This window comes from Nycticebus coucang, chromosome 7, assembly GCF_027406575.1.
Source record: "Nycticebus coucang isolate mNycCou1 chromosome 7, mNycCou1.pri, whole genome shotgun sequence".
NCBI classification, from domain to species: Eukaryota; Metazoa; Chordata; class Mammalia; order Primates; family Lorisidae; genus Nycticebus; species Nycticebus coucang.
Genome location: NC_069786.1, coordinates 87773505 through 87798574, shown reverse-complemented (window position 1 = coordinate 87798574; position 25070 = coordinate 87773505). Strand labels below are relative to the sequence as shown.

The following is a 25070-nucleotide window of genomic DNA, read 5'->3' as shown; positions in this document are numbered from 1 at the left end:
GATGTCAGATGACATTTAAGACTGTATTTCAATAATATTGCATATTGATTTAATTATTACTGATTCTTTAAAGTTAAAATAGGAAAATACAAAAACTTACTGTAATAAATTTATGAACAGGTATCTTCTCTTGTCCTTCTGCAATTGTATAGAACAGCAAATCTTCCAAGCTAGGTAACAGACCCTGTTTTATTTTACTAAAAGAGTAGAAAGAATACAAAATTAATCCTTGTGAACATTCTAATGGATTTTACTAAGTCCAAGACTACAGATGAGCTGATACATTCATCAAGACCAATCACATAAATGCTGATTTGCCAAAATCATTATCAGTACCTCTACGAATCACACTGAAAAACAACTATAAATAAATGCATTAATACATAGCTGGTTTTTTCAATTGCAGGTTTTGAAATCCTGATTACCAGGCGGCTCCTGTGGCTCAGTCGGTAAGGCGCCGGCCCCATATACTGAGGGTGGCGGGTTCAAACCCGGCCCCATATACCGAGGGTGGCGGGTTCAAACCCAGCCCCGGCTGAACTGCAACCAAAAAAAATAGCTGGGCATTGAGGCGGGCGCCTGTAGTCCCAGCTACTTGGGAGGCTGAGGCAAGAGAATCGCTTAAGCCCAGGAGTTGGAGGTTGCTGTGAGCTGTGTGATGCCATGGCACTCTACCGAGGGCCATAAAGTGAGACTCTGTCTCTACAAAAAAAAAAAGAAATCCTGATTACCAACTCTAGTGCTGATGCAGTCATCTGTTACAGTGATGCCTTCCTAGACAATCCAGTACAACCACTCAATACTGATTATAGAGCTCAGCAAATGTTCAAATAAGAGTCAACATTTTGTTTGGTGTTTTTTGTTTTATTAGTACGGTATATATTTATATATTATTCCAGTAGTTAATCTTATTGTAAAAATCTGGGAGAGACAAAAATTAACTATTAGACAGCAGTTAAGATCAAATGCACAAGTTCTTGAATGCTGGCTGTAATACTAACTGAGTAACCTCAGGTACATTAATTAACCTTTCTGTGATCCTGTTTCCTCATTTGAGAAACAGGGTAATAGTGCCTACCTCACAGGGTTGTTGTGAGGATCAGATGACTCAATACATTCAATATCTTTAGAACACTGCCTGGCAGAGAGTTCAGTAGTCAACTATGGCAGCTGTATTATTATTTCTAAAATGCCCTAAGTTTACATATACTAGTCAGTTCTTTGAATCATCAGATTCAACCCATGGCAGATCAAAATATCTGGAGGAAAAAAACAAAAATTAAAATATAATAATATAAAATAATACAAAAAAGACAAAATAACAGCTAATTATATAGCACTTACATTGTATTAGATATCGTAAATAATCTAGAGATGATTTAAATTATACAGGATGATATGTGTAATGTATAGGCAAATACTATGCCATTTTATGTAAGGCATAGGATCCTGGAACTAATCCCTCCACAGATAATCCCTCCACAGGGACCAAGGGAAGACCGTACAGATCAAATTCCCCAAGTCATGAAGATCACGAAAACAAAAATTTTACCATAAGAAAATTAAAATTTTAATTAACACTAAGATGCTGTCATTAACCAAACTTTTAAACAAGAAAACAATTTGTTCCTATTCACTGAAAAGCTTTCAAGTAAACAAAGTATAATGAACCTATTAAGTATCTTCTTTTGGGGGGGGATCCATAAGTGAAAATAACACATTTCATTATTTTGCACGTCGGTGACTTGCATATTGCAGTGACATTAAAATGATTGTAAATCTAAGGCAGACCAATTCCCTTCCCAAACTATTGCTATTTATTAAAATGGCAGAGAGAAACATATACATACATACATGTATATGTGTATATATAAAATATTCAGGAGAGGACTTACTTGTCCTCTCAAGAAAGAAAGACAGAATATAAGAGACAAAGAAGGGAATAAGCATTTTCCCAAATTCAATTTAGAACTTAACATAGTCAATCCTGGACTAGTCATAGGCATAAAGCAACTTTCGTAGGAAAACTATATATTATACATTATTTTCGTAAAAAAAAAAACAGCCTAAGTCTGTTTAAAATTGTGGTCTTTATACTGTTAAAAACAGCTTTTCTAGATATCTAAATAGTCCCAGGATTACCCAAAGATTATATAATAGTTCCATCCTGTAGTAAGACCACATATATTTTAATTATTTCCTAATATAATTGCCTCCCAAACTACTATTAGTGGTCCATATATTTCTATCTTAAAAGACAATATATAGAGTTGGTCCAGAAAGTATGTACATATATACAATTTCATACACACATATAAAATTACATTGGCATAACATTTGTATGTTTTCAAAACTGTTAAATTAATTTTTAGTTCTTAAAGTCAATCTTAAAATACATGAATGTAACACCAATATTTAAAAAAAAACTCACACATAGGATTATTTAAAACTTTAATAAAAAATCCTGGAATTATTCCCTAAAAGTTTTAGAGAACTTTTAAAAATATATTTAGGATATCTTAGTAATAACTAAAATTTATTGATCACATATTCTAGATTCTGTGCTGTTTTACATGCATTCTAATTAATCTAATGATCTCACAATCATTTTTCAAAACATAGTATGATTTCTGATACACAGGAGAAGCTCAATAAATTTATTGTTTGTTGAAAAAAATAAGTAATTCCATCCCCAATTCACAAATGAGGAAACAGAGGCTTAGAGAGGTTAAGAGACTTCACAAGGCTGCACCATGGCAAGATGAATTTAGACCCCCGTTTCTCTGAATCTAAACTACCATTACACTATACTGGCTCTCTTTTTTATTTAAGAATATTAAGGGGTACATGTATCTTGTTATATACTTTGTTTTTAGTACAGATTGAGTCGAAGTTATTAAGTGTGCCCTTCATACACTGGCTCACTAACTTACTAACTTGTTATTACCTTTATAAAGTACAAACAAGTTTTCTAGGTCTTACCCTGATAACATTAAACAGAGTTCAACAATACTGATGACCTAATATTTAAAGAAAAATTGAACCAGCTGTCAAAAAATATATATATATCAGTGGATAATAACATACCAATTATTTACAGAAAATGGTTTGTCGGAGATGGTAGTAGTTTATCACTCTAAAAAATTGCAGAATAAGCTTTCTATGTATTTATCACAGCAGTAAATGGTATTTGCTTTGTCTAAAAGCTATGTAAATAGCATAAAATATACACTTCTTTAGCTTATGGTACACAGTGCAAAAAAAGTTAAAATGACCATGTTATTGCCATAGCTAGCAAAGACGGTAAATATTTACTTGCTTTTAAACAAGGAACTAATTTTGAAAATTTAAGCCACCCCTAAAAAATAAGCTCACAAAATAAAATGTCAAAAATTGATAAAAAGAACCTTCTACCTATCTCAGCAGTTCAAAGCTCAAACTCTAATCTGAGAATAAGTTACCTTCAGAACAGTCTTGTAAACAAACGTATACAAATATTCTCCCCAAACCATGAAAAAGGTAGAAATTAAACCAAAGATCTTTCAAGCCATAACACCCCTTTTCTCTCCCCAAATTAGTATGTCCTTACAGTATTGCTTCACAATAAATAATAATGTACTTTGCTATTAAAATTCAAAAGCTAAAAACTGCAGGGCGTGGTGGCTCACACCTGTAATCCTAGCACTCTGGGAGGCTGAGGAGGGTGAATTGCCTGAGCTCAGGAATTTGGGACCAGCCTGAGCAAGAGCAAGACCCCATCTCTAAAAATAGCCAGATGTGGGGCGGCGCCTGTGGCTCAGTTGGTGAGGCGCCGGCCCCGAGGGTGGCGGGTTCAAACCCGGCCCCGGCCAAACTGCAACCAAAAAATAGCCGGGCGTTGTGGCGGGCGCCTGTAGTCCCAGCTACTCGAGAGGCTGAGGCAAGAGAATCGCTTAAGCCCAGGAGTTGGAAGTTGCTGTGAGCTGTGTGAGGCCACGGCACTCTACCAAGGGCCATAAAGTGAGACTCTGTCTCTACAAAAAAAAAAAAAAAAAAAATAGCCAGATGTTGCAGCGGATACTTGTAGTCCCAGCTACTTGGGAGGATCCAATCATTGGAAAATACTTTACTGAGGGCTAAAAGGTAGTAAAGATTTTTTAGAAGAGGTAGAATTTCAGCTAAACTTGAAAACGGGTAGAAGCTGGAAGAGAAACTTCACAAAGGGATTTCTGGCAAACAGATCAAAAGGTTGAAAGTAAGCATACACTGGGTGTTTACAAAGAACAGCAAACAGCTAAAGCATAGGATGTATGAATTACAGTGTCTGTTTCTACCTATAAGCTATTTTATTATAAATATCTAATTTTCAGGGTTGAGAAAATCATCCAATAAATGTGATTACCCTCAGAAAAAACAAAGGAGGTTTAAATTCAGGACCAACTCATGCAACATGAAAAGAGACACTGCCTTTGCTTACTCTACTGAACAGTCAGTTTTCCCATATAAAAGGGCCATTTCATAGTCTTCTGTCTAGTGTTCAGGTCTCTATAAATTAGCTTTACACTGTCTATTCTTAACCCTTATAATTTACCAATGTAACTAATCATTGACCTATAAATTCTGCTCTCTCACCTTTATTTATTTATTATTATTTTTTTGCAGTTTTTGGCTGGGGCTGGGTTTGAACTCACCACCTCCGGAATATGGGGCCAGCACCTTACTCCTTTGAGCCACAGACGTCACCCTCACCTTTATTTTTTTTAACCTATCATGCCTTTTGTTTATAACCTTTCTCTTCCTAAACTTTTAATTTATCAATGATCACTCTCATTGTTTCACAGGATTTTGCCCAACTAGATTCTCTACACTTTTTAGCATTCACTTGCTGGCATCACTATGTTTTGTACTTTTCTCGTACAGGTTATGTGGCAAGCCTTAGGGATAAAAATGAACAAAGTAAGGCTACAGTCAAGAAGGAAGGATAAGACTATAGCAATATGTCTTAACACAATAACTAAGAAAATGCCAGGAAGGCTATGTTAACCAGTGTGATGAAAATGTGTCAAACGGTCTATAAAACCAGTGTATGGTGCCCCATGATCGCATTAATGTACAAAGCTATGATTTAATAAAATAAAATAAAGCCATCCCAGATTAAACATAAAAAAAAAAAAAACAGACTATAGCAATGTGACACATGGTATGGTAGAAGTGTAATGAAAGTACTAGGAAGTACCAATGAAGCATTTAATTATGCCTTGATAGGTGAAGGCAATCAAGAAAGTTTCTCATTTATAACTGGTAGCAGTACTGCAAACTCAACTTTATCAGTTCAAAATCTTATAAATAAAACATTTTGTTACGAAAGGAAGAAAATTAAAAGCAAATCTTTACTAAGAACTACAAAACAAACAGAAGGTAAAAAACTGAAAGCCAACTGTATTGTTTTATTTTGTTTTTATCTCATATCATCTGACCTCTCCTAACCATAAACCCTTTAAGGGTAGGTGGTATCTTTCCCAATTTTGTTTTTTTTTTTTGCGACCTTGCAAAACTCTTAAAAACATGTAGTATGGGGCAGCACCTGTGGCTCAGTGGGTAGGGTGCCAGCCCCATACACAGAGGATGGGGGGTTTGAACTCTGCCCCAGCCAGACTGCAACAAAAAATAGCTGGGCGTTGTGGCAGGTGCCTATAGTCCCAGCTACTCGGGAGGCTGAGGCAAGAGAATCGCCTAAGCCCAAGAGCTGTAGGTTGCTGTGAGCTGTGAGGCCATTGCACTCTACCGAAGGCAATAAAATGAGACTCTGTCTCTCAAAAAAAAAAAAAAAAACCACGTAGTATGGTATGGTAAACATATGAGATAATAAAAAACATGGTTTTTGTTTTTTTTTTCCAATTAAGATTTAAAAAAAAATGAGACCTACTAATAGAATACAAAAGAATTTGTTTATCTTTTCACATTATATCTTTTTTTTTTTTTTTTTTGGTAGAGACAGAGTCTCACTTTATTGCCCCTTGGTAGAGTGCTATGGCATCACAGCAACCTCCAACTCCTGGGCGTAAGCGATTCTCTTGCCTCAGCCTCCCAAGTAGCTGGGACTACAGACGCCTGCCACAACGCCCGGCTATTTTCTTGTTGCAGTTTGGCCGGGGCCAGGTTTGAACCCCGCCACCCTCAGGGCTGGGTTGGAACCTGCAACCTTCAGTATATGGGGCCAGCACCCTATCCACTGAGCCACAGGCGCTGCCCCACATTATATCTTCATTTAAGAATAATGATCCTTAAAAGAAGATATTTAAAGTTATTTTTAAATCAGTTTATCATTTTGAATTTAGAGTCCTCTGACTAATAGCAAATATCCAACAGCAGCAGCAAATTAGTAGATTAAACCTGTTTAGCTGAAAGTTGAATTGATGGTAGCTGGCCATTTCACACCATTAGTGTTAGACAGACTACAGGAGGGGCAATTCCTTTTTGTAAATAAAGTTTTATTGAAAGACAGACACCTTCAATTGAGAATAAAGATAAATCTGACAAAGTGACAAATTCTAGTTATCATCCAAGTGATTTTCTTCTAAGGCTAAATACTGGTAGAATTTAAAAATAAAACTTGCATCTTTTAAGCCTTTATTGTTTAAAAAAGGACTTTTACTTTCTATTGTCTTATCGTAAAAGCCTATGAGGGAAATTAAGGTGAGTTAATTGCCCTCAATTTACAGAACATCAAAGTCAAAAATCAGAGTCTCAAAGTCAAGCAACATGTCCAGTGTCACACAATTTCTTAGTGACTGGCCCAGAATTAGTCCTATAAAGCTACTTCTTTGTTTCTAGTCCCAGACTGTTCCTGCTCTGCCACACCAACTGTACCCAGTTGTTAGCACTCCACTTTAGAAGAAACGCCTAGCGTTCATTAAGACTAATGAAAAATGAGGCTCTTTACTTACTGAAGAATTTCTAATCAAAATGCTAGTAGAATTACTTATGTTGGATGACTAAATTGCTTCCTTGTTAAGACTGCATCCTATCAAAGTAAGGCTGAGATTAACATATTAAAATACAGATGCTGTAAATTATTCAAGAGCAAACCAAAGTAAAAAGCACACAAGACAGCTTTACATGAGAAAGCAGTCAGGCTGTCCTTATCAGCCAATGGTGACTTGTCTGTATGTGTACCACTTTTTAATTTTTACCCAAGAAGTAGTCTGCCTGTCTCAGATGGGAAGACTAGAACATGGACAGATCAAGTCCACAATGTCCAGCTCTATTAGTCTTTCCAATAATACATTCATTCTTTCAGCTAAAAGCTTTTAATACATCATTCTAGTTCGAAAAATACATATACCATGTGAATTCTGTCACTACAATTACTTTGATACCACTATAGAGGACTTGTTCAGAATAATTATGGGCAAAAGTTAATTAAAGGTACACATAAAGAAAAACCAATCATCTCTGAAAATGGAATGGGCTACTTTCTTTGTCAAATACGTATTTAAATAGAGATAAATAACAACCTACAGAGAGTATAACAGGAGAGAAAAAAATAGCAGCTAGAGAGATGGGTTTGTAAGGTCTCTTCCAATTCTGAATCTAAAAAAGTAACTCAGTATTTCTTAATCTGCTGATAAAAATGAAAAAAATAGAGAACAAGTCCATATATAAACTTGGTTAGGTCATTTAGTATCTGTGGGCAGCTTATAAAATATGTAAATGAGGTAGAATTAGGTGTTCTTTAAAGTCACTTCCAATTCTATTTCTCAGTTTTTCAGTTGCTAAAAATACATGTTCTCCTAAATCTCTACCCTAAAGTGAAGTCATAAACTTTACTTACCCAAGACCTATGAACTTTTACTTTTACACATAAGTTTATTCACCTGGGGTCATAACAAAAAAATTAAGAGAAGTACTTAATGCTGAATTGTACACTCAAAGATGGTTAAAGTGGTAACTTTTATGTTATGCATATTTTACAATTTTTTTTTTTTTTAAGAAAAGCTAAGGAGAATTAGGTACAGAAAAGTGAGAGAAAGGGAGGACTGCTAAAGTGGAGATGTGAAGGGCAGAACAAGATATACCAACTGATATAAGATACAAAAATTCACAAAAAAATAAATTCATTCAAAGCAGAACCTAAGAGGAGCTAATCAGGGAATGAAAGAACTGCTTCCAAATCATGATGTTTTAGTGAAGGGTTAGAGAGACTACAGGAGGGGCAATCCTTTTTTGTAAATAAAGAAGCCACCCTCAATTCATTTACCTATTGTATATGGCTGTTTTGCTACCACACCTTAGCTAAGCAGTTTTTAACAGAGACCAGAAAGCTCCAAAAGCCAAAAATATTTACTATGCGGCCTTTCAGAGAGAAAGTTTGCCAGCACTTGTCTTAGAACCTCATTTTCTTCTAACAGAACAGTAGAGTAGTGCTTTCTTATAACAAACATTAAGTTGAACAAGAAATGTTAAACTCTCTTCATTACAATTTTTAATAAGGCAGAGAAATATGTACCATTTCTAAGGAGACTTACACCAAGAATAGATTAAAATTTTAAATGTTTGAGGATAATAAACAATGATCTTTATTCTAACTCATGATCTTTTTTCATAATTTTTTTCAGTATAATGGTGCTTACTATTCTTATACAACAATAAACAGGATATTAGGGGTAGACTAGGCGGCAGAGAATTACAAGTTCAAAATTTAACATATATGGTTCTTCTGATTTTAGAAATTATATATTTTCCACTGTTTTCAAATTTTCACACTCAAGATGGAAATCTTAAAAGTAATTATAAGGAGATAGGAAAAACATACCTATTCACATAAACTACAACTTCTAATGTCATTTTGGCTTATTTCCTGTTACTTTTTCTGAGTTGTTTTTTAAAAGCTTAAGAACACCAGAGATCATACTACATAGAAAACTGTTGTATTCTAACTTTTGGCCTAACATTACATTTTCTCATATCTCTTACAAGTATCAGAATACATTTTAAATGACTAAAGAAGAGACTTCCATACGGAAGTACCATATTTTACTTACCATCCCACCAATGCTTAACACAAGTTTTCCCCATCTTCCCTAATATGCATAACACTGTACCAAAACATTAGGGAATAAAACTTTCTGCACTTCAGTTTATTAACCTAAATTCCTAAACAGGTATGAATAAGTTCTTCATGCAGCTTAAAAATTGCTCTTCAGAAAGGCAGTACTCCCACCAAAAATCTGGTGAAATATCTGTGGCACTCAAAATATCAAGATGACAATTTTAAAACCATCTTTAGAAGCTCGTACCAGAAATTAATAGACAAAAATATATTTCTAAATCCTGAAAGGCATTGACATCTTATTTGTTATGCAACATCAAAAATTCTATTTTTCTAAGACAAGCATGAAGCAAAGTTTACTGAGAAAGATTTAAGAGCAAGGTGTAGGCTTACAGAGCAAGATTTGTTGGCCACAGACAGTGAATGCACCCCTCTACAGCAACAAAGCAAAGGCAAAGGCCCAAAAGTTCTATGCTTTGAAGTAGTGCTTTTACTATGAATATTTTAGAAATCAGAAGCAATAATGAATGTTACATACCAAGCAAAGGATACTTTCAAAAAGAAGCCAAAACCTACTAACACTTACTTTGCTCGACTGCTTTGTAGGCATTCAGAAAAGCACCACGCGCAGTCATATGCACTGTGTTTCACAACCAAGTAAATTTTATACCTGAGGAGATTCCAGGGTAAAATTGTAGTAACAGTGTCTCTACCTGAAAGGTATGTTCCTCATTTAGAGATATCAACTATTAGTAACTATTAGGCTGTAAATACATCTGTCCACTCAGCTTTCTTCTCCCTAGCACTGGTGAAACGGCACAGACAAGCAACACTCCTTGGCTTATAAGTGATTTAAATATGACTGAGCTCCTTAAAGAATGCAAATTCTACAATTAGACTTTCCATTTCTACAGTCTATATAATTTTTTAACACTTCAAATATCACAAGAAGAGTATTGCCTTATGCTAATTTCTTTCAAACAAATTTTTAAAACTTGAAGAAACCCACAAATATCTTCAGCAAATATCTTTTCAAGGTGGCATTTACCTTTTTCAGAATAAGACAGTACCCCTCCTTCCCTTCCTTTTTTTGGTTACATAACACCTTATAAAAAAGGGCAGATTCTATTTGGTAGTCATTAGACAGTACCCCTCCTTCCCTTCCTTTTTTTGGTTAAATAACGCCTTATAAAAAAGGACAGATTCTATTTGGTAGTCATTTCTTGAATTAGCTGATTTTGAGGTAGGCACACCTCTCAGTAAAGCAGTGAAGTCTGGGAACAAGAAGCTAAAACCCTAGGAGACTAAACCTCAGAATTGAATTCTTACTATTTTAGTAAACATCCAAATAATAAAAATAGTGGCATGCAGTTTGTTAATGACAGATCATGGATAAATTTCTTAACAGACAGTATATGTGCATGGTTTAATATAAATAGAAAGCCACAAAAAATGTTATATAGTTAGTGGAACTCTTTCACTTGCTACTAAACCAAAACTAAAATTTATTGGTAATCTTAATATTGAAGAAATGATCAAATAACTGAGGATTGATTGAAAAGCTCAAAGAAAAAGTTAAACACACTTTCAATCTTGATTTTAGTTTAAGTGAATTGTAAATATGTTAACTTTTAAAATTAAAAGCGAATGTGATACCGAAGGGTCATAAAATCATTTGTCACCTATTTCAACAGAGGTTTAAAATTCGCCTGTGCCTCAGCGAGTAGGGCGCCGGCCCCATATACCGAGGGTGGCGGGTTCAAACCCAGCCCCGGCCAAACTGCAACAAAAAAAATAGCCAGGCGTTGTGGCGGGCAGCTGTAGTCCCAGCTGCCCGGGAGGCTGAGGCAAGAGAATCGCGTAAGCCCAAGAGTTAGAGGTTGCTGTGAGTCGTGTGACGCCACGGCACTCTACCCAAGGGCGGTACATGAGACTCTGTCTCTACAAAAAAAAAAAATTCCAAAATGTATTATCTCTACCTGCCAAATACTGACTCAATTTCATTATCAGTACTATTCAATCAACCCAATTCAATGTTTGCTGAAATGCCTAAGCATTTAATTTTACTTTGAAAATAAATTCTTACAGTATACAATGCAATGATTATCTTTACCCTTCACTTTCCCTAAGACTATGAACTACCAAAACATAAAGCCATACAATCTGAAGCTAGCTGAAATAATTTTTACTTTTTATTTTTAAATATAAATATATTTTAAATTATGCTTACTTACATAATTCAAATATATATATTTAATACCACTAACTTCATGTAGCTGTACAAACATGCAATTACTACATAATGGATATGTAGTATTTAATAGATACTACCAAACTGCCTTTCAAAATAGGTGAACTATGCCAGTGATTTGCAGGAAATTTAAAAATAATTAAAAAGTAAAATTTAAAAAATTACTGAACTAATTTATGCTCTACCAGCAATGCAAGAGTTCCTATTTCCCACATCTTTTCAATCACTTGACTTGGTATCTGTCAATCTGATGGGGGGAAATGATCTCATTGTTGTCTTTTTTTTTCTTTCTTTTTTTTTTGAATCAGAGTTTCACTTTCTCACCCTCAGTAAAACCCCATGGTGTCAAAGCTCACAGCAACCTCCAACACGTGCACTCAGGAGATTCTCTTGCCTCAGCCTCCCAAGTAGGACGGGAGCCCTTGACAACACCCAACCGGCTGGCTATTTTTTAGAGACAGGGGTCTCACTCTGGCTGAGGCTGGTCTCAAACCTGTGAGCTCAGGGCAATCCACCCACGTCAACCTCCTGGAATACTTCCAATATTGCATCTCATAAGAAATATCTCTTTTGAGGAACACACAGGCGCTGATACCTTCCCAGCATATTTATCTCTGGTCCTTTTCAATGAAAAATAAAATGCCCAAATTAAAGACTTAACAATTCTCATTCCCATCCCTTTGACTCTTCCTAGTGACTCTTCACTAAGATAGGACAGATATTTGTGGGCTTTACAGAAATTAAGCATGACATGCTTGACAGAGATAAGCATGATACAAATGTCCACACTGGACAAACATTGACCTAAAGGTTAATCGAGACTCCTGAATGCCATAACATAGTCTATGACTTTGATATGTTCATTCCAGTTCACGTTGGGTTTCTGGAAGGACAGTAATAATTAACTCTAAAATTAATCTCACAGTAGTATGAAAAATAGACTAAATCAGAGAAAACAATGGACATGGGGTACAGATTTTAAATGTAAGTCATCAGACATGTAGAGATAAATGTGAGAACAGAGCTTGGATTAGGAAATGAAGCATTACTGGTGCAAATATAAGATTAAAAGCTAAAAGGGATATGCTGTTGAGAGGTAGAGAAATGGAAAAGGAGCAAAGGCCTCAGCGTCAGAATTTAGCCAGTGAGGAAATCCAAAAAGAGCCAAAAAAGCAGAGAAAACAATTTTTAAAATGTAGAGAGCAAAGCAGAGATGATTTTCAAAATAACAAAATGAATGGTAAAAAAAAAAACTAAGGAAGACCACTACAGGAAAAACCAAGCAAAGATCATTAGACTTTTCTATATGATATTAAGATATTAATCATAGGGGGGGGCGGCACCTGTGGCTCAAAGAGGTAGGGCGCTGGTCCCATATGCCAGAGGTGGCGGGTTCAAACCCAGCCCCAGCCAAAAACCACAAAAAAAAAAAAAGATATTAATCATAGACTCTTAATCTCAACCATATGAAGTTGTGTGATAAAGACAGTATAGTGGGTGACATTGATTCAAAGAGTTTGTGAAAAAAAGAATAAGTGGATTGCTTGCTTATATTCCACTTCCTTCCAGAATATCAAGTAAACATAAAGTCAGAACCAAAGGAAAGGAGGAAAAGCAAATATCTTAGCCATGAGAACTAATGCAATTGCTTTGGTTAAGCATTAAATTTACTCTGACCTTATTCACCAGCAGGACAAAAAGGTAAACAGTTCAAATCACACAGTTTAACATAAGACAGAAGTATAACAATTCTCACAAGAAACTTTTTCCCTGGAAACTAAAAATAAAAAAGAATCTCTCATAGTTGAGTCTGAAATTCAAAGGCCTATGTCCTCAACAGGCTTTCCAATAAAGAAGTAATTTTTTTCTCATTTATGTAATAAACAGTTACACACCATTTCACACGTTAAATATTGTTCTAAGCCTTTTACAAAATGTTAACTTCATTTAGTTTTTGCGTAGCTACTTCCTTTAATAATACTGTACAAAATCTGGAAGACTCCTGAGTGCGTGCAGGCATCCAAGTGGACAACTGATTGAGAGGGATAAAGTATGAAGGGTAAGGGGGTGTGTGTGTGTGTGTGTGTGTGTGCGCGCGCCCTTATTAAAAAGGATAACAGGATCAACTGGAAGCTTATTTCCCAGGATGAGAGACATGTTTATCACATAAAAGCAAAATGGAAAAAGCCAAAGGAGGAAAGCTACATTTAGAAACACAATCATTCAGAAAACAGAAACTTTAACCAAATTAGAATACTTTCTTTAGAACCTCGAGAGCATTGTTAAAGGATGATTTCTTACTAAGAAAGCAATGAATGCTGGGCAGTGGCTCACGCCTGTAATCCTAGCACTCTGGGAGGCTAAAGCAGGTGATCACCTGAGCTAAGGAAACCAGCCTGAACCTGAGCCAGAGCCAGACTCTGTCTCTAAAAATAGCCTTGCAGGCATTGTGGGGGTGCCTGTAATCCTAGCTACTTGGGAGGCTGAGGCAAGAGAATCCCTTGAGCCCAAGAGTTGGAGGTTGCTGTGAGCTATGATGCCACACACTCTATAGGGCGGGTGATAAAATGAGATTCTTCCTCAAAAAAAAAAGGGGGGGGCTGGGGGTAATGAAACCGAAGCCAATGACCAACAAATAAACAACAAAAGCTCAATTTCCTATTTGATAAGGAGGGAAAGGGGGGAAGGGGCGCACTAGAGCTCCTAAAGAGACACAAATATGAAGACACAGTTTTATTAGAAAGCAGTTCCCATCCTATAGCTTTTAAGGGTAACTTTTAATTGGCAGTAATTTCATTTTGCAATTCTGTGACTCGGGGCACAAGTATTGAAATCCTTGGCACTTGACTGGTAAACCAATGATGTTAAAGTAAAAATGAGCCTCCGATGAGATTAAGCATAATTTCAGTCCCTAAAACATCAGAGAAGTACAAATTTAACAAGTCTAGTTTTTTAAAACTTGAAAGGATTTCAGCCATCTAAGTCAAGGTATTAAATGATCTGCCCTAGGTCAGGAGACTACTTTGTGGCACAAAATCATCTTTACAGAACATCACAAATTTTGCCCATCATCAAGTGATTTTTTTTTTTTTTTTACATCACCCTTTTCAGTCTGGGAAAACAACTTTAATTTGGAAAGTTTTAGGAAGGTCCCAATTTCAATTACAGGAACCATCAAGCAGGCCTGAGATTGAAATTATAAGACTCACACTTTCAATTTGACTTAAGGAACTCTAGAGCTGAAAATAGAAATGAAAGGGAGGCAAAACTGATCACAAAGCATTAGCATACACAGGCAGAAAAGTAGGAGGGTACTGAGAAAACAAAGTGTGTCCATTTATATTACACAAGACAGAAATATTCAAGGAACTGTTTCACCTATTGTTTAAGAAAAATCAATTTTGGTTTGAAGACTAAACTACTGTGCTATATACATGAGTCAACATCCTATCACAATTAAGTCACAAAACCTACTTCAGTCAGATTTTTTTCACTGAGTTAGTTTTATGTCACATTATATCTTGGCTATTTGACTTTTATTTTTAAAAATCTGTCCATCTCATGGAAGATACCATACAGGCCGAAGCTGGTCTCCAGTGCAAACAGGTGGTCTGTACTGCGTGCCCCATCTTTTCGGCCACATGACCCTATTCCTCATAATCTCACTTCTGAAGCATTATTTCCGGTGCCCCAGATGGCTCTACGCACGCCTGCAAGAACCACGCCAGAAATACAAAGATTACTCTGCCACATCTGGCTTCCAATGGAATGATAGCAGAGACCTAGGGAGGGCAAGCAGAGTGGAAACTCGAGCCAGGAAAACCGATAAGTCAGGAAGGTATGGGTTCTGCTCAACGCCGGACTCCTAAATGTCACTCGGTAGAGATGTTGGTGTGGCATCACCCACGAAGGGCTGGGGCGGGCGCGCGGGCGCCCAGGCTCTGCAGCCCAAGCGGGTTAGCGGAGTACACCGCACGGGCCAGGCAGCGACCGAGGCCTGGGACCGGCTAGACAAGCCCCTCGGGCCCCCCTGGGGCCCCGCCCGGGCGACCTGAGCCGGGGGCGGGGAAGGGAAGTGGGGGCCTGGCGGAGGGGCGCGGGAGGGTAGGCTGCGGGCGGGGCCGGGCCTAATCACATGGCGCAGACGGCGCAGGCCGCCCGGCATCTCTTTCTTTCTTTTCTAGAACCTCGGCTCCATCCCGCCCCACCCCAGGCACCCCCGGGCCCCGGGCCCGAGAGGAATGAGGCCTTCTCCGCCTCGCAGAGACACTCACTTTTCGCCTGCGGCCACCAGCTCTTTGCCTTCGCTGTTGGCGAATGCGTCAGTCTCCCCGGGGCTGTCCTTGGAGCCAGGAGCGGGCGGGGTAGCGGGTGGCGACGCCCCGGGCTGCGGCTGCGTGCCCCCCTTGCCCAGCTCCTGTAAGATTTCCGACGGAGAGCTAGACAGGCCCCGTGCGAGGGGCGCCGCCGGCCGGCCACCCCCACCCCACCACGGGTGGAGTCGCGCGGCGGCCGCCGGGCCCGCGGTCAGTCGGCCCCCACCCCGGGGACGCCGGCACAGGGTGACCAGGGGCTGTGCCCGTCTCAGAACCGCGCTGACGGTGGCGGGCGACCTCAGGAGCAGGTTCCGCAGCATCGCCGAGTCTCTCAGCCGCATCATGCCGCCGGGTCCGTCAGCGCCCGCTGGATAGGGGAGGATGCTCTGGGCGTGGGCGGCTGCTTTCCTTAGGGAACGCGGTCTGTGGCGGGCCGGTGAGATGACAGAAGAAGAAAGGGTAGTGACGTGGGTGTGGTTTCAGCTTCGGCTCCGACTCTGGCTCCTGCAGTCGGTGGTACTGCAGTTTCCGAGGACACCCTCTACTAGTCTGCGTCTCTCCGCGGAGGGCTCAGCTCTGAGGCTGAAGTGCAGGGGCGGGCTGAAGACATTCCTCGCTCACCCAGTCGGGGGCGGGACGACGCCAGCGGCCTGCCCCCTTTTGCCCATTCTGATTGGCTCAGACCTTCGACCTCTCTTGTGATTGGTGATTGAAAGAGTCAAATTTCTCTGGGCCCTGAGTGCGGGAGGAGTCGGGCGGGGGAGCAGTGGGGGCGGGGAGAGGAGTCAGACGGATATGTGAGGTTGGTGCGCCAGGCCGGGTTCCCGAGCAACGGGTTCCCTCAAACTGCGCCCTCCCCGAGACTACCCTTGTTGGGTACTACGGGCTCAGGGGTCTCGTCACTTGGGTGAACTCCTTCTGGACTTTGGTGTCTCGAGCTGTTGCAGAGATGACTGGACGAGAGCCCCCGCAGGCGAGAGCTGTGAGGTCGGCGGGGTGGCCTGGAGCTGGCGTCGGTCCGGGCCGTCGGAGCTCTCGGGACTGACCCCAGTAATCCGGTCAAGGCGCGTAGCAGCTCCTCCGAGGGCTGCGGTCTCGAGAAGGCAATCCGGGACGAGCTTTATCCCTCTCCCAAATGTAGCATTTGCTTGAAACTTTCCATGGTTGGCTACTACCCAGATGTGAAGTGTTTTGGAAAAAATTAGTGAAATCCTTTCAGCTATGCGATTTAAGCCATTTGAAGCGCGGGGAGGTGGTGGGGGGATCCGGAATACGACAGCTTGCCTTTTTAAAATTTATTTTTTAAAAGATGTATACCGATATTTCAAAAATATTTTTGAGCAACAGTGCTTCAAATAACGCTAGTTAGCTTGAAGGCAAAATTGTAGATAATTTGTTCTAAAACTGCTTTACAGTTTTAAAATGGAAGCGTTTAAAAATTTCAGTCATGTACTACATTACCCAGTTAGACTATGGAAAAAGAGCCAAGAATCTGATAAACTGAGTTATTCCCTGAGGCTGCGTATACAGTACACTCCAGAACAAGAATGTTTTTAGACGCTGTCCTAGAACAATTAGGTTTAAATGTATAGATCCACAAAAATTAATGGAAATATTTTTATGAAATGAGAAAGGTGTATATTCATTAACGCGTTGTTAATCATATCACCAGTAATCTAATGAATTTACTGACCCTTAAAATATTACATTAGATTAATAATTAGGAAATCTGGCTGAACGTACAGGTGATGTGACCTTTGGTATGTCACAGCCTTGCCATGATTTAAGGTTTTTTTAATCTGTTCTTTAACCGGAAGAACATGGAAAGAGCTAATCACGTGTAAAACACACTTTTTAAGAAAAAAAAGCAGGTAAGACAGTTGCAAATTACTTAAATGGCTTGTGTCACTTGTCCAAAAATATTGATAAGAGTCAGAGTAATGATATTCAGGAAAAGGAACATCACATTTTGGAGGCAAGGTAGCAAACAACTATCCCTGCCTAACTCTGACTTATCAATGACTTGGAAACCTTAATATTGTTCAGTACCTCAGATACAACTAGTTATCAATTTTAACTGTCTCCTTTATCTCAGCCACACAAAAGTTATCAACAAATTCAGTTAATGTTTTCCTCCAAGTTTTCTCTTAATTTCTCTAATTTTCTGATGAAAATTCTTTCTAATGTTTAAAGGTTTAAATGCTTGTCCAACCTTTTTTCTTTTCTGCTGTTCATTGGAAGGATAAGAGTTGTCTTGGGCCACACATTAAATACACTAATGAAAACTGATGTGCAAAAGGATAGGTCTGTGCATACTTTTCTCTATATCCAACCTCACCGTAAGCAAAACAGTCCTCAAATAATCTGCATGCAGTGCAAGGGATGCAGATTGGACACCCTTTGTTGCAGAAAGCCAATTTAGGAGATTAGATATTTTAGAGTTTCTATATTCAAGGATGAGAATAGACAGACGTTATTCCTAACATTTAAAACTAAAAGTGCACTAAAACTTTATAACAGTTTATTTGAGAAGGGTAATGAAAAGCTTATGCACAGCAAATTGAAACTTATTAAGTATGACTTTGATTTGATTCTTTGCATCATCTTATATAATTTTATTTTTAGAGATATTTTTCTCATACAACTTTGGAAACTTGAGTTGGTGTTTCAATTATTTTAAATTGAGTAACATCATCATATAAAATGAACTCAGACAAAACATTTTATACACATCCAATAGCCCACCTAAGCATCTACACATGGGGGGGCGGGGGGGAAGGCTGAAAGGCATTCCTGATTAACACGTGGTTAAGTTATGACAGCTACTCTTAGACTTCCTTTTTTTGCTACTAGCTAGCTAAGTGCAGCTATTTTACAATGAGTTGTGGAGCCATAGCCATGGTGAAGTAAGCAATCAACCATCAAAAGGCAAAATTGGAATTTTTGCACTTTGTTTCTGCTCCAACTTAAAGGTTCTCGAGCTTCTGTGTCCTGAGCGTTTATGCTCTTTTGAACATAGTATTTCAAGATCATAGTATAACCTAAAATTGCAGATCTTACCCTTCACAAAAACTAAAAAGAGTATTTGTTGACTTAGAACTCAACCAAAAGTAATACTCCTTTGACTAATGTCTTAAAAGAATTGCATAAGCCTTTTTTTGTTTGGAATTCTTTTTTGGAGAAAAGAGTAAGGTTCAGAAAACCTCTAAACAAACTTCTGCTTCTACTTCCCATTCTTCTGTTGGTTTCCTATTTTAACTGGCCAACTTGTGGGCTAGGAAACATGACATTTTTCCAGCACTGAATATAGATCTGTTTTAAAACAAGTTTGATAAATCACTCATCTATAAGATGGGAATAATACTGAGTGTATATAAGGAAAGTATATAGAGCGTATATAAGGAAAAAATGAAAAATGAACAATACATATGAGGCTCCTAGAACAATAACAGTAGTACTCTGTGTTAGCTATTATAATTATCATCCCACAGGTAAATAAATTTTGATGTAGAAAGAGATGAATTCTCACAGCCATTATTGAAAAGTCAAACAGGATTGTTGTAAATCACCTAATCATAAGATATTTAAGGAGAACTGAGTGCCCTAAAATGAGATCATTTGCTCACTTCATTTTTAGAAAACAAACCAATAATTTCCAAAGTATCTTAAAATAGAAAGGGACTGCTGCAAAGACAGTCAAATTAAGGAAAGATGGGCTCAGTGCCCAAGGTAACAGCTATTTACAAATAACCAAAAAAAAATAAATAAATACTAAAGGAGGAAGAATAGCTAGCTAGGAGGGAAAAAAAGGCCTTGGTTGTGCATGTAATATATAAATACCTAACATATAGCAATTAAATACAAAAATACATCATTTGCCATCTACATAAATGAAATTAAACCTCTGTTCATCATGACGACACACAAAAATGGCAAGAGATTTTCATCAAATTTGAGCAGTACTGTGGAGTAGTCTGGCTTAAAATACTAACTATATAGAATGGTGCCTGTGGCTCACAAGAGTAGGGTGCACAGCCCCATATGCCAGAGGTGGCGGGTTCAAACACAGCCCTGGCCAGAAACTGCAAAAAAAAAAAAAAAAAAATACTAACTATATGAAATTCTTATTGATTCTGCTGATGGCTGGTATGGGAATAGGGCAGAAATCAATTATGCTTCATCCAGAGTGATATGGTAAAGATTTCAATTAGTTGAGTTTGTGAGTTAATAGTGTTTATATTTAGAGTTCACTTATATTTGGGGGATACCAAATAGTTATTAATTTTTGAAAATGATTTTAATTCATATCTTTCTGTGGAATTATAGAAAAAAAATTGAATCAGACTAAACTTCATCCCAGAGATAAGAAAGTCTGACTTACAGATTAGCAAAATTAAAAAAAAAAAAAAACATTGATTTTTGTATATAGTCAAAAAATCAAAAGGATACCTACTGGAGAGTGAAAACAACTTCTGTGGTAGATGATATTACTGATCCCAATTATTCTTGTCCCTCCCATTGGGAGGACTTTATCTCCTCACCTTGTTGCATGGTTGGCTTGGCCTTGATTTGTTCAGTGAAATGTGAGAGGAAGTGATATGCCACCACTGAGCAGAAACTTTAAAAGCCATTGCTCAGTTCTCCTGTCTCTCTTTTCCTTTTGAAATAAGAATGGCATGTTCCAGAGAGGGGTTGGTTCTTTTCCTGGGTCCCAGAATTATGGAACAAAGCTGACAGTGACTGTGATTGACAAAGAAAGAGAAACAAGCCTTATTATAAGTCATTTATTTTTTATTTTCATTTATTTGTTTATTTATTTTTATTTATTTATTTTTTGAGACAGAGTCACTCAGTTGTCCTGGACATCATTGTAGCTCACAGCAACCTCAATCTCCTGGGCTCAAGTGATCCTCTTGCCTCAGCCTCCCAAGTAGCTAGGACAACAGGCATGTACCACTACACTCAACTAATTTTTTTCTGTTTTCAGGCAGGCACCACTACACTCAACTAATTTTTTTCTGTTTTCAGCAAAGACTGGGTCTGAACTCCTGAGCTCAAGGAATTCACCTGCCTCGGCCTCCCAAAACACTAGGACATCGGGAATGAGCCACCTTATCTGACCTGTGAATCATTTAGATTTAGGAGTTATTGCCATACAATGGTTTAGCTTAAGCTGACTGATACATCATAATAACTTGAATGAAGAAAACATGGCAGCCAGGAGACCAAGATGGATTATGAAGAATATTTTAGAACTCTAAAAATAGTCAATCTAGAGCAGTTGAAACTGAGTACCATTGAAGTGGGACTGCCTATTAGAACAGGCAGTCTCTTTCAGGAACAATTTAAAAACAAAGTTCAGATAAGAGACATTTCATTGGTATTTCAATATGCTACATGCTCTTGGACAGTTTAAGTGGGGAAAATTAGCAGTGATTTAAAGTATGAGCCTCACATCAATTATGCTAATGTTGGTTTTATGCTATGAAATCCACTGTTGGTTCAACATCTGAAATTTGTCACATTTTCCAAGCCCTGGAAAAGAAAAATGAATGAGGGCTTTTATCTATTTATGTTCATCCAAGGGTAAAATCATATTAACAATTCAGAAACCAATTACTGAACTCTACTGAAATCATTATTTATGGAGCTAAATCCAAAATTCAGAGTCTACAATAATATATTTTGGTGTACCAGGGTAAAGAGGAATCCGTATTCATCCTCTGAAACACTGGTTCCTTCAAACCACATCTTTACTTTTCAAGTCCTGGTTCCCTTTGTCCAATTATAATACACAAAAAACAACTCTACAAATGCAAGGGTTGATTTGTGATTAAGCTGCTTCTCTTAGGGACAAGAGAAGATTGTGGTGGGTTCTGAGGCAGAGCTTTATTCACATGCACCCTAGATAGTACAGCAAGCAGTGTGATATATTAAAAATTTCTGCAGAAACAACCTACATATTTATCAGTAGGAGAATGGATTAAAAATAACATGACATTTAAAATTAGAGAATTATCTAATTTCTTATATTAAATGGGAATAAATCTCAAAAACAATGTTCAGAGAAAAACCAAGTTATATATGTATCAACACCATGATTTTAAAACATGCAAAATAATTTATTATTTTAGATTTATACATATTTTATTTAAAAGGTTAAAACATGCATAGGAATAATAAACATCAAATTCAGCATAATAGTTACCATCTCTGGGAAAGGGGTTTGAACAATTATACCCAGGAAGCCTCAACTGTATCTGTAATGATTGATTTCTTAAAACAATTACTTAAAAAATCTGAAGCAAATAGGGTTTGTTATATTTCAATACTTAGAACCATTACAGTTCTATAGCAATTATTATAAGTGTAGCAATATTACAATCCAATATTAAATTTTAATAATTCCTTTTAAACTTAAATTTTGCCTAACCAATGCGGAGTGATGCAAACCATATTTTTCAAAAGGACAATCGACAGATACTACCTTTAATCTACAGGTCTTATAAAAGATAGGAATGACATATTTAACAGAAAAATTTGTAAAAAAAATACTTGGCTCTTGGCTATTCCAAAGAAAGATGTAAAAACAATTACTTCACTAATAAAATATGAATAAAAAATATATTCTTCCTTCCTTTGAAGTTAAACTATTTTCATAACATTCCTGTTTGGACAGGTGTCAATTGCTTAATTTTATTGCTAGAGATATTATAAAGTAGTAAGGTCATATGGCTAATTAATAATAAATAGAATTGCTGAAGGCACACCCTCTAGCTAGATCTGGCCCTTGCTTTCATTTATTTTGAACTATTGGAGAAATGCCTATAAAAGACATGCTTATAGATGCAAAAGTACCCAAACACTCTGCTATAGTTTGGTGTCTCTGCTAAACCTTGTACTGAGACTTAAGTGCCATTGTTAACAGTATTAATTAAGAAGTAAGGCCTTTATGAGGTGATTAGATCATGAGGACTGTGCCTTCATGAAAAGATTAATGCCCTCATCACAGGAGTGGGTTAGTTATTACAAGAGTGGGATCTTGGTAAAAGGATAAGTTCAACCCTCAGTAGTTCTCTCTGCCTCACACTTGCTTGCCATGTGATGGCCTCTGCCATGAGATGACTCTTGCCAGACATTGGCATCTTGGTGCTGGATTTCTCATCCAAAATGTGCCAAATAAACTCCTTTTTAAATAAATAGTAGTAGCAGAAAAATGCTAAGACAGACTCTTAAAAATTATTCTTTGGGGCTTGATGCAGTGGCTCACACCTATAATCTCCGCACTCTGGGAGCCTGAGCCAGGTGGATCCCTTGAGTTCAGGAGTTTTAGACCAGCCTGAGCAAGAGTGAGACCCTTATCTCTACCAGAAATAGAAAAACTAGCCAGGCTTCATGGCAGGTGCCTGTTGTCCCATTTACTAGGGAGGCTAAGAAAAGAGGATCACTTGAGCCCAGGAGTTTGAGGTTGCTGTGAACTATGATGATGTCACAGCCCTCTACCTAGGGCAACAAAGTGAGACTCTCAAAAAAAAAAAAAAAATTATTCTTTGGGAGTAATTTTCTCAAATGTGGGACTAAGTAAATAATTCAAATAATTCAGTAACTTGAGTAAAGCAGATGATGTGTATGTAATATATCGGAGAATAATGAAACTTGGGTAAATTGTTGTTGAAATGCACTTTATGAAAGGGTAGTAACTAATCCACTAATGTCAATTTTAGCTGAGTGAGAATGAATACATGCACAGTTGAATTTTTCAAAATGTGATTTTTAAAATAATACAATCAGATCATGGTAGCAATATAAAGTTATTTGAAGTTTATTCCTCAGGGCTGATTCTACTCCAGATCATTAGTCCTATGAAAATCTCATTCCAGGATGGCGCCTGTGGCTCAAGGAGTAGGGCGCCGGTCCCATATGCTGGAGGTGGTGGGTTCAAACCCAGCCCCGGCCAAAAACCACAAAAAAAATAAAAAAATGATAAATAAATAAATAAATAAATAAAGTATTTGCTTGTTCACTTAAAAAAAAAAAAAAGAAAATCTCATTCCACTTGAAACTATTACAGCCATCTTGCTACCAAGGAGGGCAGCCAGCCCTAAGGCAAACCCATTACACCAAGGCCAACAAAGTGGAGAGAGAGTAAAAAACCTGGAAATTCCATAACATTGTTGGACTACTGATTCAAATCAATTCTGATGCCTGCCTTCTTCTGGTACTTCGCGTTACACATGAAACATTTCCTTCGTATTTAAACTATTTTGAATTTGGGTTCCTATTAAGACACTCTAACTGATTCAAAACCACACCATAGAATTTTCTTCATATCTATATCTTTCTCTTTGCTCTGAGTACAATTTATTGCATCCTCTTTCTCTCTCATTTTTTGACCCCACTCAATTACATACCTATGTTTTAACCTATTTATATAGTATATGGCTCCACAGTTACTTGTAGGGTCATGTATAACAGCGTTGCATCATTTGGGAATAAAAGGATGGAATTAGAGGTGGAGATGTTAAGCATTGAGAAGCCTACTTGTAACCTTCAGTTTTGACCCTAAATGTCTTCTGTAACTCCAGAATTGTTTCTCTTCTCCCCTATAGTAAATATTGAGCTATACTGAGACAACCAGCTTTGCTCTTCTGCTAAGCTAGACTTCTATCCTTGTGCCTTGCTGTCATTCATTCTTGCCAGAATGATGAGTTTTTTCCTTCACCTCACCAGCTTTCCTCCTTTGAATCTGCTCATGCCATTATTATTGCCCTATATGACCTAAGCCCCTTTCTCCACCCATCAAAATTCCACAGATCCTTCAAGATCTGTATTGTGCCTCTCCATGGTGCTCTCCAATTTCACATCAGTTTCATGAGATGAGCAACTGGGTACAATCTCATCTTGCAGGTGAGAAAATTAACATAGAAATGTCAAATCTACTCAACATTTCACTGACTTTTGTCCTAACCCACATATTTCTTGACTGTATGGCTTATGCCTCTCCTTTTGCCCCCTGACCATTCTCATCTGGATAGACCTTCTCTTTCCAAAAGCTCAGCTCAGATGTCATCTCCTTGGGAAAGCTTTCTCTGACCATTCCAGGCAGAGTTAAGGGGTTTGTCTTTACATTGGATTACTTCATAATACATTCCTTTGTAGCATTATTGTAATTATTTGTGTACATCTCTTTAGGTAGCATGGTTTGTTTTTTTTCTCTTGTTTTCTGTTTTTTGAACTTTGTACCCAGGATATGGGAGACACTCTAAGCTTATTAGATGGATTGATAAATGGGCAGAAATCTAAGTTTTTGAGGTCAGAGATAAAGTTTGATGTGATTTGTATCTATGGCATTGCCAGACAGAAGGCATATGATGTGCAGAGACCCCTGGGGGGACTTGGTGTCATAAAGAAGACAGTAGTGTATGGCCAGGTAAGTTGGGGAAGTGTGGGAGGAAATGAGGTTGGAGGAACA

The 25070-nt window shown here is 37.8% G+C and overlaps 1 protein-coding gene across 3 annotated transcripts in view; it reads right to left on the bottom strand.

Annotated features, from left to right (window-relative positions):
* The window catches only part of GLS (glutaminase), an 83094-nt gene extending 66769 nt beyond the window's left edge, over window positions 1-16325 (bottom strand). Inside the window, exons 1-2 of one of the 3 annotated variants that reach the window (XM_053598330.1) lie at window positions 15557-16325; window positions 101-197 (exon numbers count right to left, since the gene is read on the bottom strand). In XM_053598330.1, the coding sequence (XP_053454305.1) occupies window positions 101-197; window positions 15557-15942 (483 nt within the window). In that variant the 5' untranslated portion in view covers window positions 15943-16325. The remainder of the gene's footprint in view (window positions 1-100; window positions 198-15556) is intronic. The other 2 variants (XM_053598329.1, XM_053598328.1) reach the window with 2 other exon arrangements.
* Window positions 16326-25070: the final 8745 nt, after the last annotated feature.